At 41.5% G+C, this 19278-nt stretch overlaps 1 protein-coding gene across 18 annotated transcripts in view; it reads right to left on the bottom strand.

Annotated features, from left to right (window-relative positions):
• The window catches only part of PTK2 (protein tyrosine kinase 2), a 190477-nt gene that overhangs the window by 84810 nt on the left and 86389 nt on the right, over positions 1-19278 (bottom strand). For all 18 annotated transcript variants that reach the window (XM_032676611.1, XM_032676467.1, XM_032676486.1 and 15 more), the window contains 2 exons: positions 11166-11332; positions 3769-3856 (listed from right to left, as the gene is read on the bottom strand). In XM_032676611.1, the coding sequence (XP_032532502.1) occupies positions 3769-3856; positions 11166-11332 (255 nt within the window). The remainder of the gene's footprint in view (positions 1-3768; positions 3857-11165; positions 11333-19278) is intronic.

Here is a 19278-nt window from a genome sequence, read left to right as displayed (position 1 = left end):
CCCACAATAAAAGGAAGGTAATTCAAGTAGCTTACGTCTGATTCTCATTATAAGAATGCTTTAAAAAGCTGTATTCTATCTCAATTTGAGATATGGCTTTCGTTCCCCACTCAGCCACTAAGGCAAAAGAGAGAAGCCTGGTTTTTTATTTCCACTTCCCAACAGCCATGTCACTGGGACAGAGGGAATGGAAGACACTCACAGTGAATTTCACCAACACTTATCTAAAGCAACTACAAGTGCTCCCAAAAAGCACAAGAAAAAGGTGAAGTTCCACTTTCATTACTCAAAAACTACGACTTTTTATTCTCCTTTTGTACCTTTACAGTCATTTCCTCTGAAAAATGTTAAAAAAATCATATAACAATCAGCTATCTTTAGTCTTTTGAGATTTACAAAAGAGTCAACAGAACACATGAACACACACACACACACACACACACACACACACACACACACAAAGGATGTTTGTTCTTGATAAAACTCACAGTATTTTGACTCAGGAACCCTTTGTAGTTCACATTTAAGGGTTTGGGGGTGGGACTGGAGTTCACTTTGGTTCAGGTTTGGGTTATTCAATATCCGGGGACACAACTGAAGGCTGGCACATAAAATCTGTGCAGTGAGCATCTGCCAACTATGCACGCAACCATAAATCTGGCTTCTCCTGATTTTTGAATACTTCAGCCTCACAATTCCAACAGTACTGGGTGGGATCCAATTTGCCTAATTTGGCTGAAATTGTAAGCAGTTGGGCCCAAGGGAGTAATGCAGTCAATGCAGAATCACCACCTAAATGCTCCAGTGATGGAAAAAAGAGAAGACACACCTGAAGACCTGCCACTCACTACCCCTGACACCTGCCAAAGAGAGCAGGAACAAAACAGAAAGACACAGTTTTAGCATTAGTCTATTGATCACAGCTCTCAACTGGGATTTAAAATGACATGACCTGAACACACAACTCCTCCAGTCAAGGGGAATGACCCACACATCAGCCTCTCCCCCATCTCTGAGCACAGGCTGAGCACAGGATCCTTCAACGCACCACGTGGCACCAATGTTAGCAGGACTGATTCTGATGTTATTAACAAGTTGCGTGGGTTTCTCCCTGCACACACAGTGATTTTAATCCCTTGCTGTACAGATTGCAGACCAGGGGCACTCTGTGAAAGGTCTCATTAAGTGCCCTGCTTTATACTTCCAATTAGAGCAGCTCACGCCCACCACAGATGGCAGAGCGACCGCAGCATGTCGAGCCACAAACGTGGGCACAGGGTCTTGATCTGTTCAAGACTCTTAGAAATAAAGAATATGTAAAAGCAAAGAAAGGTCACAAGAATCCTTAAAACAATCAAAAACAAGGACAAAATAACGACTTGACATATTAAGTCCAAGATGAGAAGCCTGAAATGCACGGATTTACACAGGGCAGCGCTCCCGCTGCAGTGAATGGGAGAAGTCATGCGTGTGGAGGCACAAACGTGTGCCAGTTTGGGGTTTAACAGCGTGGTGATTGTGGTTTGGGTGAACTGGGTGAATAAACTGTGTCTGTTGACAGCGATTAATGTAACATTTTGTTATCCTTACAAAATGTTCTGTGCCTTTCTGGAAGATGAAGATCACTTGAGGATTTAAACTTTCAGCTTCTCTTTCAACAGTGCTGCTGCTCTGCAGCTCACATTCAAGAAAATAATTTCATTTCCAAAATCCATGGGTGACAGGTCACCATGTTTCTTTTCCTTCCCCATGAACTTTTTAATGTGATGCTGTACATTTTTAATAAGACAGACAACATGTGTTTGGATGTTACCAAGTCAGCAATAGGTTCCCAGTCTCATCTTGACTCGAAAGAAAGTCACAGGCAGCACCCAGTCCTCAAAAAAATCTTTTTCTCATTTTTTTCTCATTTATAACACACAAGGCAATTTATTTGACTTTCACATCTACAAAAACCAACTTGACCAACAGAACACTTTCTGTTGGATTTTTTAAACTGTGTAACTTGGTCGTATGTTCATTATCTCTAACAGTTAGTTCTGTGCAGAAAGCTCAAGATATCTACATATGCATGCAGAATTTCTGTACATTCCATTTTTCTTGCCTAAATACAACATGATGTGTCTGACTGAGAGCTGTGGTTAGCAAAAGAGGATGCTAAATGCTGCATGAATGACACGGGAACAGAATGTGAAAAATCATCTTTCCTTGTTTTTTTCACACCCCTTTGTTGTAGGTCTGGCTTATGACACAGTGTTACTGCCAAAATTCTTCTCTTGCCTTTTTTTAATACGTCAGTGGTGCTGCCTTAACACTTTACCAGATAAAAGTAATTGTCCTAATTTAACCAAGAGGCCAAGTGAGGTTTATGGAGCAAAACAGAATCACAGATAGAGAATGACAGCTCTGAGAAGTTCTGCACCTGGTTTCCATGACAACGGAGCCCCAAATACTTTGTAGCACCCCAAAACAAAGAACTGAATTTAGAAATACCTCATGATGAGGTGAAGAGAAAAGGGGAAGAGAAAATAAGTGGGATGGTGTGCAGAGCAAGGAGACAAGAACCTCTGATCTTCACTTTATAACAGAACTGGGATTCAGGGCACTGTCAGACACACACAGGTCTCAGCTTTGCCTATCAAATCACCTTCACAAACCTTCTGGCTATTCTGAGCCACTTGATCTGTTTCTAATGATATCTCCAAATTTAATTAGAATGTTAACAAATATTCCTGTGGCATTTCAGATTCCTTGCTTGAAAGAAACACTTCTCTGAGGCAGAAGTGACAGGGCACTGCAGGCTTGCCAAGTATTGGAACAGGTAAGTGACAGAGTTCAGGAAATCATTTTGGAGCTCATCATCCACTTCTGCCTCACGGGAAACACAGACCTCCTATGTTTAAAGCCAGTATGAAGGAAGTCACCTGCTGCTAAAGGAATAAGGAACATGATTTTGTTTTTTCTACGAGAACCCCTGGCAGTACTAAAAAGTTGCCAAAATCCAGACATCTTTAGGCTGAAACCACATATCACAAAGGTCAGTTAAACTACAATGCTAAATCCAGAGAAGCACTGCAGAAGAATTGTCTCCTGGGAAGTCCATCATATATCAATACAAAAAATGCATTACACAGTAAAAAAATAAAATATTCCTGTCTTCACCTAAGACAGGAACATGTGGGTACAACTGTGCTTGTTAAAGTTTTGGGACATGGTAACCATTCCAGTCCCGATGCCCCTAAAAGATATCCTCACGAAGTTTTACCATGAGCTTGTCAGTCTAAAATCAGACTAAAAGCATTTAACTGAATGAAATTAAAATTTAGGTGCTTAATTTATATAAGCTTTGACTATTATACAGTTCTAGTGATCCATAAGAGAGCCTCAACCCAGGAAAATAACCTAACAATACAAGCAAAATGAATATTTGATGGTTTGTAGTGAAATTGCCAGTTATTTACGCTTGCAAAAATGAAGAACTTCAACAATTTCATACAGTGTGAATTAACTGTAAGAAGCCAGTGGAACAACAGTCAATTTTATCTGAGTTAACACAACTGCACAATTACCTTGTCCTTGGAAAATATTCCTCACTGCTTCTCAAGAAGAAAGGTGGCATGGGCTTTGTGCCCTTTCTGCTTTATGTATGCAACCCTAAATTTTTTCCAGTTTCTGTTTCCACAGTGATGTGTCACCCACAAAACCAAATCCAGAGTCTTCCAAATGGAGCAAAATCAGCAAAAGACAAAGTAGTAGAACTCAACATACCTGCTGATAGAAAAAATTTAGAGTCGGTTTGTCCTCAGTGAACTGGTTTAGAAATCCTTTTGGCAAATACCGAATTCTTAACTCATATCTGAAAGGCAAGAAGAAGAGAATTAGAACTGCTGAGCAACAAATGATAGTTAAGATTTCCTCACATATAAAAGATGCCTTCAAACTTTCTTAAAAATAAGGATAAAATCAAAACAAATCTAGAATTTCTAAGTAGTAGAAAATTTCCTCCGGCTAATCAAGAGAACTAACCTGGAATTTACCTGTACCTGACACTTCATACAGATGTTTACAAAGGACCTTTGTAACAGAAGCAAACAGAGCCCTGCTGCCTTCTCAGAGCTTCAGAGAGGACAGAAACATCAAGACTTGGAGCAGATAAAGCTCCAAATCCATGGGAAGGGAGGCCCCAATTAGGAGACAACAGCAGATGAGCTGCCAGAACCACTGACAAGACCTCTGGCAACAGCTTTTATCTCTGGTTATCACAAGCAGGTACTTAAAACACTGATCCTGCTGCTCCAAGAGTGGCAAACACTGTCACTCCCCAGGGAGCCACATCCTACAGACAGAACAAGGAACAGGACTCTGCTCCTACTCTGAGCGATCTCTAATATATTCACCTCTGAATTTTCCATAGGTTTTGAAGGGATTTCTCTGTATAAAAGGTTTCCTGCTCCCTTATTCATCGTCAGGACACACACAAAAGCCCAAGAAACCAGTTTTCAACCTGACAGCCACATTGTTCAAGTTAACAGTACACCGCAAGTGAGGGAATTCAGAATGAGCCTTGATCCATGACTACATAAATCTGTGTCCCTTCTCAAACCTAAACTTCTGCTTCCAACCCCTAAATTTAGTATTATTGCTTGTCCTGTGGTAACAGACCACAATGTCTGACACACTGCTTGCTTCCTCCTCTGACACATTCCTTCAATGAAATTCTGATAATAAATGTCTCCCTCCCTTTGGCTGTGCCAATACAGCATATTGTAAATAACACTCTTTACAGTCCTTCCCAAAATAAGTATATTTAACAATCTACTTATGATAAGAGCAAGTATTACAACATTTCACTCTGTTGGCTTCAACAGGACAAGAACCTCTTTTCAGCAAGTGATTTGGCTGCCTGTTATCAAGATTTATACAGGGACTGGGTAAAAAGTTACTAGGAATAAGTGCTGCTTAGGATTCCACTCCAAGCAGAAATTGCAATATTCTTATTTGCTATGACATCCTTGAAAATAAATTGTCCTGCTAGAAATTGTTAAAATAAGGAAAACATTTGGAAACTGTAAACACATGCACACACTGTATACAAATCAGGGATACTTAGAGGGACGTTTTTTGTAGTATGGCAATTTATTTCATAATTACTTTGCACAGAAAACATGTTCTTAAATTAAAGAGTCTTCAGGCTGTAGGATATACAGGGAAGGTTGAGAACACCTGAGAGAGAGCAGATTTAGAATATAATAAGGAAGAAATGTTTTGTGATGAGGGTGATGAGACACTGCACCAGGCTGCCCAGAGAAGCTGTGGCTGCCCCATCCCTGGAAGTGTTCAAGGCCAGGCTGGATGGGGCTTGGAGCAACCTGGGATAGTGGAAGGTGTCCCTGCCCATGGCAGGGGGGCTGGAGTAGACAATCCTTAAAGGTCCTTCTCAATCCAAACCACTCTCTGATACAACAACACAGCCATGTATTAACAGAAACATTCCAAGTCAGAGTTAAGACAAACTTTCACAAATTAGTCTAACCTGTGAAGGCTAGACACAGTACACATATCTAATTATTCCCTAAAATTTTAGATATCAGCCAAACTGTGCCTCCAGGTATTTAAGTGCCAGTGAGAGAAGGCAGCACGAGCACAATGTCCACCTGCAGAAAAGTAAAACCTCCCCCATTGCCTGATTCTGCCTTATCCACTAAAATCTACTGCTGGACACCACTGCAGAGACTGACATGGAATAAAACAGGTCTGTGTAAAAGAATTACTTGCTTAGTTTTTTGAGGGGGTCCAGTGCATTTTAGAATCATAGAATCATTAAGGTTGGAAAAGACCTTTAAGATCACTGAGTCCAACACTCAGTGCAGCACCACCACCATGTTTCACCAATAAACTGTGTCTTTAAGTGCCACATCCACATGTTTTTTGAACACTTCCAGAGATGGTGATTCCATCACTTCCCTGGGCAGCCTCTTCCAAAGCATGACCGCCCTTTCAGCGAAGCAACTGTTCCCAATATCCAGCTTAAACCTCCCCTGGAGCACAAGTCTGATGAGGAGCGGCTGAGGGAGCTGTGGGGGCTCAGCCTGGAGAAAAGGAGGCTTGGGGAGGACCTTACTGCTCTCAACAACTACCTGAGAGGAGGTTGTGACCAGGTGGGGTTGGTCTCTCTTCTCCCAGGTAACAAGTGTTAGGACAAGAGAACACAGTCTCATGTTGCACCAGGAGCAGTTTAGACTGGATTGGATATTACAAAATTGGATACTGGATATTAGGAAAAATTTATTCATGGAAAAGGGCTGTCAAACACTGGAACAGGCTGCTCAGGGAGGGATTTAAAAGACATGTAGATGTGGCACTTGGGGACACGGATTAGTGGTGGCCTGGGCAGTGCTGTGTTAAAGGTTGGACTTGATGATCTTAGAGGTCTCTTCCAACGCAAACAATTCTGTGATTCTAGGAAGCAGAACACCGTTACTCTCTAGGATAAAGAGGAAAAGCAATCTCTCTCTCCTTTAGAGGGACTTGTCTTCTTACCCGAGCAGCTGTGAGAAGTGCTGCTTTTTGCAACAGGATCTCATGAGAAAATCAGGTTAAAGCAAACCAGCTTGGCTGGGACAGTCACCTCGGGTGACCTGCATTACCTATTTATACCCTAATCTCTGACGAGGCCTATGGGAATAAAGAAGCTGACTTCCAAAGGCCAGCTCAAGGATGGGCTTGATTTCAATACCCTCTAAATTTCCTGTCTTTGAAGTGCAGCCAAGTGACGAGGATGACAAGTCCCTTACAAACCAGGTCTACTTTTGGAGTAAGTATCTCAGCTGCTGACGACCTCCCTCGCGTTTATTAAATTATTACTTGAAGATCATTATCCTACTTAACTGCTCTGCATCTATACTGGGGCACAGAAGCACTCTGACACACAGTGAGCCTCCACTCAGACCTCAGAAAGGTGGGAATCCATATGGTTCACAAGTGGTACAGTGAAGTGACCCTTCCACATCACAGTGAACATCACTGAGCAGTTCTGGGAGCTTCCCTCTGAGTAACAAGCACTACTTGGGCAGCTGGTGGAGCCCAAAAAGAAAGGATGGTTCAACTCTTAATATTTTGAGTCACTGAAAGAAATAATCCCACCAGTCCCAACCACGTAGGTTGCCTCCAGCAGGTTCTGATTCAGTTCACATCAACAAGAAAGGAACCAGAAGAGAGCAGATGGGAACAAAAAGGGGCGGACAAAGGAGAAGCCTTGTGTGAGTTTAATGAACTGGATCGGCTCACTGAAGGATTAGACAGGCATTAAAGCTCATAGGACTGGATAACTGGAAGCAAGAGAAGGGAGAAGACACATTGTGGAGAGGAGGGGGACAGAGCTGTTGATCAACTTAGCCCACTTGTGAAACTGTCCTGAAGGTGGTCTGGCCTTTGTGTCTGTGATGCCAGGGCTTTTGTCTCACAGCTACCAAAACTTACAGCCCAGGACTGCTGAGCACTGGGGTGCCTTCTACCTGTTAGAGCCAAAGTAGGAATGTCACCTGGTCACAAGGACCTGCTTTACAAACCTTAACTACAGAACCAGGAGGTGTCTACCCTGTGGGGAACACACTGTGTTCCGAGACATACAACTTGTTTCTTGAAGCTCTTGGCATTTCCTTTGTGGGGCAAAAAAGGCCAGCAAAAGGAACAGTGCTCTGACACACAGCAATTCTGGAGACATAAAGGAAACTACCTGTGACTGCTGTTTAAGGCTCAGTATTGCAAAAAATGATGAGGGTTGATGCTATCTATGATTTAAGAGTCCCTCATCCTGCTAACCCTGGTTCCCCCAGCTGTAACTCTCATCTGTACCCAGAGGTAAAGATGAAGGTTAATGGAGGAAGGCTCTTTTACCTCTCCTCCCCTTGCCCTTGGCAAGATCCAATCATTCAAATAAAAGTAATATTACAAGTGAAGAGGAATTTCCTCAATAAAAATGTGAGTTTAACACATGCCTTACTGGCATAAACGCTGAGAGGAAACCTGAAGCAGACCAATCCATTCCAGTCTTTATTGCCTTAAAAAGCTCTGGGATTTTGTTTGTATTTTACTTGTCACCTGGGATCACCTCACATGCACAGGTATACAGGCCTTCAGACAAGCAAAAGTTTAAGTAACAGCTAGAGTTTATGCTACTGAAAGTTAAACCTAACAGCAGCAGGGTTACTGCAATTCAGTAATGAATAGAACTCTCAGACTGCATTTGGAAGTCTACAGTTATTCTGAAGCAATTACATGGAATTACACTCAAATTATACAATGCTTCTATAGTGCTAAATCTTGCACAGCTCAAAGAAATAAGTCAGTATTACCCAGTGTGACATAAACCATAGCAGACTCAAGAAGACTTATTTCCTGAACAAACAAGTAATTATAACTCTGATCATTTCTGGCAGCATGATTTAGGCCCATTTGGAATTTTGTGATATTGGACAGAATTATCTTCATGGCCAGAGAGTAAAATAAAATGGAAACAGGATATTTGGTTTGATACAGTTAACTAGCATGAACATTCTTAGAGTAAACATACAGTGAAGATCCAGGCACAGGCAATAAAATGCTTCTTTTTGACCTTTAGTGCCCATCTTTCTTCTTTGTAAGAAAAAGTAAAGCACTAGGTCTTTACTGATTTTTATTTAAAACAAATAAAAAATCTACCACAAGACAGCAAAGGTTTGAACTATCTCATGCTAAATACAAACCTTTTTATAGCATGAAGCAGGTTGAACTACTATAATACAAAAGCAAATGTGAGGTGTGAACAATTCCAGGCATGGAGCCACACTTCCTCTAGGCAACCTGTGCCAGTGCCTCAAAACCCTCACAGGAAACAATTAGTTCCTAATATCTAAACTAAACCAGGCCTCTGTCAGTTTGAAGCCATTCCCCCTTGTTCTGTCACTTCATGCCCTTGTCCCAAGTCTCTCTCCAGCTCTTTTGTAGCATCTTAAGTTACTGGAAGATGCTCTAAGGCCTCCCCAGAGCTTTCTCTTCTCCAGGCAAGAAATACCCCATTTCTTCCCTGCATTAACTCATCTTCTGCAGGATCACCACCAGCACCAAACAGAAGCTGCATGTACAGGATATGGATTTTATTCTGCTGACTTTTGTGTATAGCCCACTCATAATCCATGTAACTTCTAGTACCTGGATTAGACCAGGAGAATTCCAAGTTCTAATTTCTGAACACTGTCAATATAAAACCCTTTTAATTTAGGTGATTAAAAAAAAAAACCAAAAACCATGTGACTCAATTTTAGTGGTTTATTAACACTATAGGAAGCTTTTCATTTAAGAACCATTCCAAGACTACTTCCCCTTTAGTAATCTAAATATTTCTACAAGTACTGTCATATGATCTCAGACACTCTGCTATGGTATTACAAATATGACAGCAGCATTTTGATTATGCACAGCAAATCTCTCTGAGTTTAAAAGGTATGTCACACTGCATGGATTCGATAACACATTAAATGACACTTTGGAAAGGTATTGAATAATTTACACCCTATCACAGCTCTTTCATGAGTGTTTTATACAATTCCTTTCCACAAACTTCAAAACAATATCTAACTTTGCTTTTAAAACCAATTAAGTGTGTTCTGCAATATGTACGATGCGAGTTGTACTGCCTAATAAAAATGGAACTGACACTTGTACATTAGGTAACAAATTTCCACAGCATAAATTATTCACATCTTATCCATCACATGATAGCACCACTATCCTGGAAAAGTTCAGGAATCTTCTCCTTTCCAAGCTGTGATTTTACAGTATTATCAATGAAAAATGACTTGTGATCCATGCACATCCCAGGAACAATAAAATGTAGCATGCACAGAAGACAACGTGCAACATTTCTGAAACCCAGCTTTTAAACATTCCTAATTTCTTTGAATTTGTGGAATTTGTTAAAACTGGGACCCTAAAGAAAATTTATAAATAAAGATTGCCAACTGTGACATCCGCTAGACTAAAACTCCATTTGAGAGAAATTAAGTATAGACTATTTACAGTAATTTTCCAGAAGGTATGTGCAGCCTTTAAAATAACTTCTGCACAACTTGTGGTTATGAACATAAACCACAGAAACAGATGCATAACCTCCCTGCCATGAACTAGTAATCACTAGTTTTGGTGTTCCCAGGAGAGTTTAGTACCACATCTGACAGTATTTTGAACTCTGAGCTCCCCATCCTCTATAGTAGACTATTATGTTTTTCTGCACAAATAAACTTCAGTTTTAAATATATTTTAGTCTTCTCTTGTCTTTCTACCAGGAAAATGGACAGTGTTTCTCTCCTTCCTCTCCTGCCCACATCCTCTCCTGAATGTGAACCATCAGCTCGCCCTCCTAAAAAACTGAAGAAACCCAGGTCACACCACTTCTTGGAAGCAACTAACCAGATCATGAAAATATCTCAGCAAATGTTATGAATAAAACCTCAAAATTCTGCAGTGACCTTTTCTATTGTTCATTGCTCCTGGTATAACTTGAGAAGATCAGTCAGAAGGAAGGTAGATGTCACTCACTGCTCTGGGCCTCAATATAAAGAAGTTTAACAACTGAAAAGTTTTTCCACAGCCGAGGGATAAACTGATTTTTGATTGCATTTCACTCTTTTCAAATCACATTTCTCCTACTTATATCTATGTACAAGTATTTATATATAAGTATTTATACATATACACACACACAAATACCACCAGTACTTAACAATATCTTTTTGGCTTTATTTAAATAACAAGATTTATCCCATTAAAATTGCAGCAGTGTGCTTATACCATAAACAGGAACAGCTTTTCTGCCCTAAAACTTTTAAGGATGACAAAACTTGCAGATTTCAAGGCAACTGAATAGGAGATTTCTGTTCCTATTTTACGCTTCCTCTAAATTCCAGGTTTCTCTTCAGTTCTGTTCTCTTCAGTTTGCAGGAAACCCTTCATAAAAACAAAACCCCCTTACAGCAAACAAAACACTGCTTACAGCTCTTAGTGAAAAGTTTGGTGGGTTTATTTCCCCCCACCATTCCACCACAAGAGGATCTTCCTTAATAAAGAAAATTACAGAATATTTTGTAAAGACAAGGCAAAAAGATTTACACGACGACTTATACTCTTACTTCCATTCTTCTGGAGGGTGGGCTAGTTCAAATTTCTCTCTCACATTGGACACCCCCATGTCCAGGTGTAGCCAGTGAACTTCCTCAGACTGCAGGTGACTGAGCCGTAACCCATAGCAGGCCACGTTTTTCACTTTGTGACTGTCCACAATCTTCTGAATTATGCCCTAAAACAGAGAAACACAGACTCCTTACAAACCGTGAAATGCAACACATAAGAGATTTAAAAAATTTAAAATATTACTATGTAATACCCTACACAAAATACTAAGCAATAAATCAGGTAGCACCTTTATTAAGAATACTAAACATATTTAATTGTAAGCTGCTATTTCAGACAATATTTACAAATTCTGAAGTTTTAGCAGCATGGCTTCAGGAAACATCAGTAAATAAATTTCTGTGCATTTTATCATAATTAAGCCATTATTTCTGCTATGTAAAACGGAATAACATGAAAGCCAAAATATAAAAAGCAGATTTGTGGATGAAAGCAGGATGCATTTGTTCAAAAAAATCACCTTTTAAAAGTCAGTGTCCACCTAGAATTGGAAAATCATCTAAAGACTTTCATCCTCTTTAGTGCCCCAAGAGCCAGGATTTGGGAGGTCACACCACAGCCCCTTGTTTCCTTCACACCCCCAATCATTTTCTCCCGAAATTCAGCACAGATCTCTTATAAAATGATGCAAAAGACAATTATTTGGCAAGATCTATAAAGAAAACAAATGCCCTGAGGTAAATTTCAGAGTTTGAGGATCTCTTGCCCAAGAAAGGAACATTTCAAATAAAATCTCAACAGGTGTCATTTCCCTTCCACGTCAGACATTCGACAGCTCTAACACGCAGTACCTAAAAATCAAACGTGCTAGTGGAGCAGGGATGAGCAGATGCAGCATGTCCTGATCTTATCCCTATTAGGGAGCCAGCAGGAGATCCAAGGGCTGCCACACAGTCCAGTGAAGGGAAGGCTCCTCTCCCTGCAAGGCAGCAAATCCCCTCTGCTACAGAGTTCAGGGCTCAGCAGGAGCACAGGGTATCACTGTTCCCCAACACTTCTTCCAGGAATTCACAGCCCTTGGCGTGTGAGGCTGTAATGGCCTGAAAATTTCCTACTGAAAGTGCTCATGTGTGAGTGTGCACATAGATACAGATACACACAAACACACACATAAGCCCAGGATGATGCACAAACTGCTGATTCTTGCTCAGAATTCCAGAAAACATCGACAGGTGAGTCAGCTGGAAGTTCTACAGGAGCCCAGGGTGGGCTACTGGAGTGAGTTAGGCAAAAGGGTTTTTATAGGATGACACTGTGGATCTGGAGCACAAGCCTGGTGAGGAGCAGCTGAGGGAGCTGGGGGTGTTTAGCCTGGAGAAAAGGAGGGTCAGGAGGACTTTATTGCTCTCTAACTCCCTGCAAGGAGGCTGCAGCCAAGTGGGGGGTTCGGTCTCTTCTCCCAGCTAAGTGGTCTCTTCTCCCAGAGGAAAGAACCTAAAGTTGCACTGGAGGAGGTTTAGATTGGATATTACAAAAAATATCTTCCCTGAAAGGGTTGTCAAGCATTGAATAGGCTACCCAGGGAAGTGGTGGAGTCATTCCTTGAAGTGTTCAAAAAACACATGGATATGGCACCTGAGGACACCGCTTAGTGCTGAACATGGTGGTGACCGGGTTGACGGCTGGACCTGATGACCTCAGAGATCTTTTCCAACCTAAATGATTCTATCACTGCTTCTGAAAATTTGTTACTTTATATCCCAAAGAAGTTGTTTAAGACCCTGATTCTGCAAATTAAGCAAGCAGAAAACTAGCTGCAAAAAAAGACAATTAAGGAAGCACTAAATCTGAATCGAGGGGGAAGATGACACGTGTAGGAGTGGAATCATGCTGTTGGTGAGGTGATATCAAGCTGTTAAATCAGCTCACACATCTCAAACTGCAACCTTTAAATAATCTTCCAGAAGCAATGCAGTGAAACGTGTAACAAAATTTTTTAAAGTCAACAACTGGCAAAGAGGCGACACCAAGCAAGCACACAGGGCACTTCCCAAGTGCTCTCCTAACCTCAGACTATTTTTATCCCAGTGGATTTCCCAAGCCAAGCATTGTTTGTCATTCATCAGCCTTCAGTGAAACTCTTCCAATTACTCATTCTGTCTCCTCTTAAAGCAGTTAACTTTTTGCAGCCTTCCCCAGCAATTCCAGAGGTCTATGATCAGGTCAGTGAAGGGCTTTAAATCTGAATTAAATGTAAATTGGTTAAGTTTGTTTCTTGCCTGCATTTGAAGGTATTTGTATCTAATACTACAAAGGATAACAGTTGCCTGTATCCCTGGAAACACACAACAACCACCAAGAGCTCTGAGAAGCCACAGAGGCACATTTAACCTCTTCTTCACCCAAGGCACAATCTCTGCTTAGTTAGTAAAGCCTAACATTTTGGCAGACAAGCTCTCATCCAAGAGGAATGCTGCCAGCTTTTCAACATGCAAACAGAAGAGATTCATTCACTTCCATCTCTTGCTGCAGCCTGCACAGAGCATGTAACGTACAGTGTTTCTTTTTGGAAATCCATCCCTTCCCGTCTCTGACACTGTCAGTTGATAATGAAAACGGAGGCACATGTTCTTAAATGATAGTTATGTCTGCTGTGATAAGAAATGGCCTTGGAAAGGAAAAAAATTATCTATGACCCTGAACCACTGAGGCTACTGATGCATAAGGCTCAGCTGAAACCATTGGTGTTTACTCAGGAAAAGACTCAAGTCGGACATCTCAAACCCTCTCTAATCTTCAGGTTGGGATTTTATGAGGACTGAAAAAGCCAGATGTCCTAATTCCCAGCAACAGTGAGTGAAATTTTAAGCCCCTATGCCTTTTGTTCCATCAATCCATTCTAAACCTATCACAGAATCAAAATTATGGTAAACATTATGTAGGAAGGGTACACCATCCCTTCTGGCCCTAACCCTAACCCTAACCCCAAGAAAAGAATTAGCAACAATTAGTACGTACAGCAAATCAAGAAAAAGTCAATGCAAACACTAAGGAGACAGCAGCATGGGTGCAAAGGTCAAGTCCAAGTGTCTGAAAACATAGTCTAAGAAGCCATGTATTCTCAGGAAGGAAGAAGTGATGCTTTATGTGAAACAATCGCGTTCAGTGGTTCCTCTTCTGTTTAGGAAAGCCACAGAGATCACTCCAGGTGCTATCAAACCACAGCCAGAAACAAAAGCCAGAGAAATAAGGAAATCGGGTGATTAAGACACTAAAACTAAGACACTCCCTTGGTTTGCAGGGGAGCCCTCTCAAATAAAACATCTATTTGGTTATTTAACTTTTTTTTAATAAACCAGAGAATTTGAATTTTAAAACATTTAGAGGCACACCTTCCATCAAAAGAACCCAGTAGCACAACACACAGACAGGACAGCGAGCTCCTCTGCAGCACCACAGGGTTTGTTTTATCTGGCTGTTCTTTCCAAACAGTCCAAGATTAATCTCCAAGACTTGCACTGGCACTGCAGCCATCACCAGGTCAGTGCATTTAACCCTGATCAGTACCAAACAACATGTTCAGTATCCTCAAGCCCTGGACATCCTCCACAGACCCAGTGGAGACGTCTGGAATGTCAAACAAAGCCACTGCCATCACTCCAGGATGGGTGACAACCTCTCTGCCTTCCACAGTGGCACTGTGAGGAGCCCAGCCAGCAGCAGCCTGATGTTCTCTGTGGCAGTGTTCAGAATGCTTAATCACAAGTTTCCAGACAAACAATTTAACTGCTTAACCACTGCACAATAGTGTCTACAGCATCCTGCTGAGACATGTCACCACAGTGCTTGAACTGGAAGCACAGCCAAAGAAATCCGAAATCTCTCCAGACACTGCTACAACCCGCCTGGTAGCTCAGGGAGCTCCTCAGATGCATTCCTGAGTGGAAAAAAACAGGTACAGAACACCAGAGTTTCACCCTGGATTAGAAACTTCTGACTTCCAACTAATCACAGCCAGAAGACTCATCCTGGAGCTTAACTCCAGCAGAACCCTACTCCAGAATGAGATTTCACTGTGGGTACACGAGGTACCTCTATAAATTCCTCTGAGGAGTTTTCATGTGTCTGTTGGCAACTCCCTACAACTGCAAGGCAGTCACACAATCATGGGTCCCTTGAATGCTGTTTACCATAATCACATTGACTTTAATTAGGTTTCCAAAGCTGACATTTACATCCTGAACATAAAATAGGCTGACAGAGCTGAGCGAGAGAGAGTGGGAAGCCCCCAGAGGAATTTCCTATCAACAACAGATAGGTCACCTTTCCCTCCCTTTACCCCAGAGGGAAGAAGAAAAAGCTTTTTCTACAGCTAGAAAACTCAATAGTACTCATTTTTACTCATTTGTCTAAAGAACTCACAGATATTCAACACAGCTAATTTAAAAATTAATATTTGTCCTAAATCGGAGAATATGGCAAAAAAAACCATTTACAGTAGAGTGTATTTGAAAGTTGAAAAATCAAGACAAGACCAGAGAAAGGTCGAAAGGCACAGGGCTCTCCCAGTATGTACTAACACTACTTCATGCTTCTGTAAATGAGGGAAAATGAATTGCTTGCTTGTAAATTAACAGAGCTGATGTGCTACTATGAATAAATTGAAGATGGAATAATATACTCCCAGTGTGACTACAAACCTAATTTCCTTATTTAGTAGGAAGGAGAAAGTTCCTTGCACTAGAAAAAGTCTTTAAGGAGCTCCTCTGATATAGGGACAGTGTGCTAATGTTTGTGCAGCCCTTCAAATATGTCAAACACTATCTATATCAAGTATTGTAACTCCTGATGAGAGATTTATATGGGGAGCTTAAATGAAAAGCTGGACAAAAGTAAATGACACAGCTCTGATGGAAATTAACTTAAAATTTCTATAAAGGAAAACTCTAGAGTGTGCTCACAACACCAAAAGCTGGCTTGTCCTCAGATAACACCATGTCTGACATTCAAAGAGAAAAGCCCACATGTATCTTTTTCTCATTATGGTGCTTTCTCCGGTGCTGATCCAGCAAACAAGTTTCTATATTTTATGATAAACTAGACTGGGGAACTGATCAGGCTGAACAGGACTCTGCCACTGAAACCCTACAAGTTCATATTGAAAATACCACCTGAACAGAGGCTGTGCTGGTGCCCAGGGTCCTGTCACCTTTCCAGTCCAGAGACACCCTTGGCTCAAGCACCTCATCCACTCAAGTGCCTCAGAGCCTTTCACAATCGGGCCATACTCGCATCTGTCATCCCAAGCACCTCTCCACACCCACACATAATTCCACAGGGAACCCTCCAAGCACATGCCAACAGCACTGACAGAGCAGAGCTGGTACAGCCCCGCTTTCCAGTCTTTTTGGATGAATCAGCACTTTTCTGATCCTACTGCACACTTCCCAAATAAACATAACAGTTTTTGAAATGTTGACAGTAAGTTTAGTTTTCCAGAGCTTAACATCAAAAGTAATGTGGGCAACAGATCAAGGGAGGGGATTCTGCCCCTCTATTCCCCTCTGGTGAGACCCCACCTGGAGAACTGCATCCAGCTCTGGAGTCCCCAGCACAGAAAGGACAAGGACCTGTTGGAGTGAGGCTGCAAAGGTGATCAGAGGGCTGGAGCACCTCTGCTGCAGAGACAGGATGTGAGAGTTGAGGTTGTTCATTCTGGGTAAGAAAAGGCTCCAGGGGGACCTTAGAGCCCCTTCCAGTACCTAAAGGGGCTCCAAGAGAGCTGGCAAGGGACTTTTTGCAAGGGTATGGAGTGACAGGACAAGAGTGAATGGCTTTACACTGAAAGAGAGTAGGTTGAATTTAGATATTATGAAGTTTTTTTACACTGAGGGTGGTAAAACACTGGCACAGGTTGCCCAGAGAGGTGGTAGATGTCTCATCCCTGGAAAGATTCAATACCAGGTTAGACTGGGCTCTGAACAAGCTGATCTAGTTGATGTCCCTGCTCATTGCAGCAGGGCTGGAATAGATGACCTTTAAAGGTCCTTTCCAACCCAGATTTTTCTGATTCTGTATTTCACTATTCCTTATCCTCAGTTGCACTTGCAAAGTCTAAGAGTTCCCTTGGGTCCAGTCCTTGTATGGTTAAGCACTGATGCAGGATGTGCTGCTCACTTGAAATCATCTACAGATCTAGGTGTCTTCTGAAAAAAACATCAGAGGGCTATTTATATTGGTTTTAAAACGCTATTTTGCATGTGCATCTCACCCAAGGCTATCAAAAGTATTCTGCACAAGTAAAACAGGAATTCTAAAGCCCAAGTCTGTTATAATCAGATAGATTATCACAGTACCATACACCCTTTTTCTACTGTTTACATTTGCAGGTCTGCAGTTTTGAGTCCTAACTACTTTTTTCAGGTTCTCAGAAGGGAGGCACCTCCAAACTAACAGTACAACCACGCCTTGTTCACCTGGTACAAAGCAGGCACACAGAGGAGAGAAGGAAGGAAGAGATGTAAATGGTACTGATTTTCTAGCTCTTATACTAGATCAGGAATGATTTTATACATTTTTTACATATATCTGGTTGATGTTAGAATCAGTGGACTCCAGTCTGCTTCTATACATCACATAGTTCCACTACCTCAAAGCACATATATTACTGTATACACATAGAAATTAGATTTGAATATGTAACCATTGCTGTATACAGCAGACTTCACCAAAAATACTAACCTGGCATGGTATGCAGTCCTGCTAGTGCTCAGACTTTTTCCACAGAACTTTTTCCACAGGTGTGACCAATCTGCTCACCCTGTTACTGTATTATCATAAGAGTCTATTTTTAAAGAGAAATCCCATAGATAAAACCTTTTCTGAGGAATACACTTGCATCTCCTTTACAGACAGCAGTAGATACATTAGAGCAGCCCTACCACATGTTCATTCTCCTATAACTCTTCAAGCTCCTGGTGGGTTTAGGAGGAACTGAGCAGCAACAAAGCACACCTGGCCCATTCCACAGCTGGGAAGCAGTGAGTTCAACTGCTGGATATCTGGTCAACCAGAACCAGTATTGTGTAGACCAGCTCTGCTCCAGATTAGACACAGTAGACTTTAGGGACCTTTTGTCCAGATACTGGGTCAAAATAAGGTGGGTTTAAAAAAGGGGGACAGACTTGGAGGACAGAGATGAAGGTGAAAGGGTGGAATTGTGGATGGAAATTAAGTCTTCTCTGTGACTGAGGCTGGACTGACAAACCTCTTGCCTTTTTTTCAGAACAGGCAACATCCTTCTTGGGAAATGTCTGGAAACAGGAATGCTGCTCATCAATAAAGCTTTAATACTCTATTCACTAGTGGTGCATACTACAGTGCCAGCATAAACAGGGATTTCCTTTCTTCCCCCAGCCTCCTCAGCTGTGTCAGTTTGCAAGACGATGCAGCTAACAAGATTACAGAACTGATCTGGATTAAAGGCAACAGTAAAACAAGCATTCATTTTAACTTGGACTGAGTCTGCCAAACAGTCACACACCACCTATGCCAGCACAACTACGGTGGTAGCACAAGAAAACAAACAGCAAGAAGGGAGCTGGCACAGCTGCCAGAAGAAACACGTGTCTAACTAGGATAGCATTTGAATTATAGACCTTTGCACTACACAATGTTTCCACTCCTCCACCACAAACTGCATCTCCAATCGAGTACTCTGGCCTCTTGTACTACAAGGTAAAAGTACAGTATGGATTGAATGGGAAACAAACAGGAAAAAACAACCAACAAATACTAACACAGTAATGCGGTTGAATAAACTACTTCAGTGATGACTCAGCTGAATGTGCTTCAGCCCTTCTCCTCCTAAAAAGTTCAACTTAGGGAACAGACTGGAATACAAAACCTTCCAATCCTGCACCCATGCCTTCTACCTGTGAAAAGTAAGATTTTGCAGGTGGATAGGGAAGCTGATGAACTTGCTCTGGTCTTTTGCTGTGATGTAGGGATCGGACACGGCCAAAACATGCCAGTTTTTTTAAGGTTAGATATATTCTTATCCTTAGCTAAAGATGTTTTTCTTTTTTTGTTCAGCTTTTTGAGTTCTTATTC

The sequence above is a fragment of the Chiroxiphia lanceolata genome, chromosome 1 (genome assembly GCF_009829145.1).
Source record: "Chiroxiphia lanceolata isolate bChiLan1 chromosome 1, bChiLan1.pri, whole genome shotgun sequence".
Taxonomy (NCBI): domain Eukaryota; kingdom Metazoa; phylum Chordata; class Aves; order Passeriformes; family Pipridae; genus Chiroxiphia; species Chiroxiphia lanceolata.
Note: the sequence above shows the minus strand (reverse complement) of the source record. Positions and strands in the feature narration are given on the sequence as shown.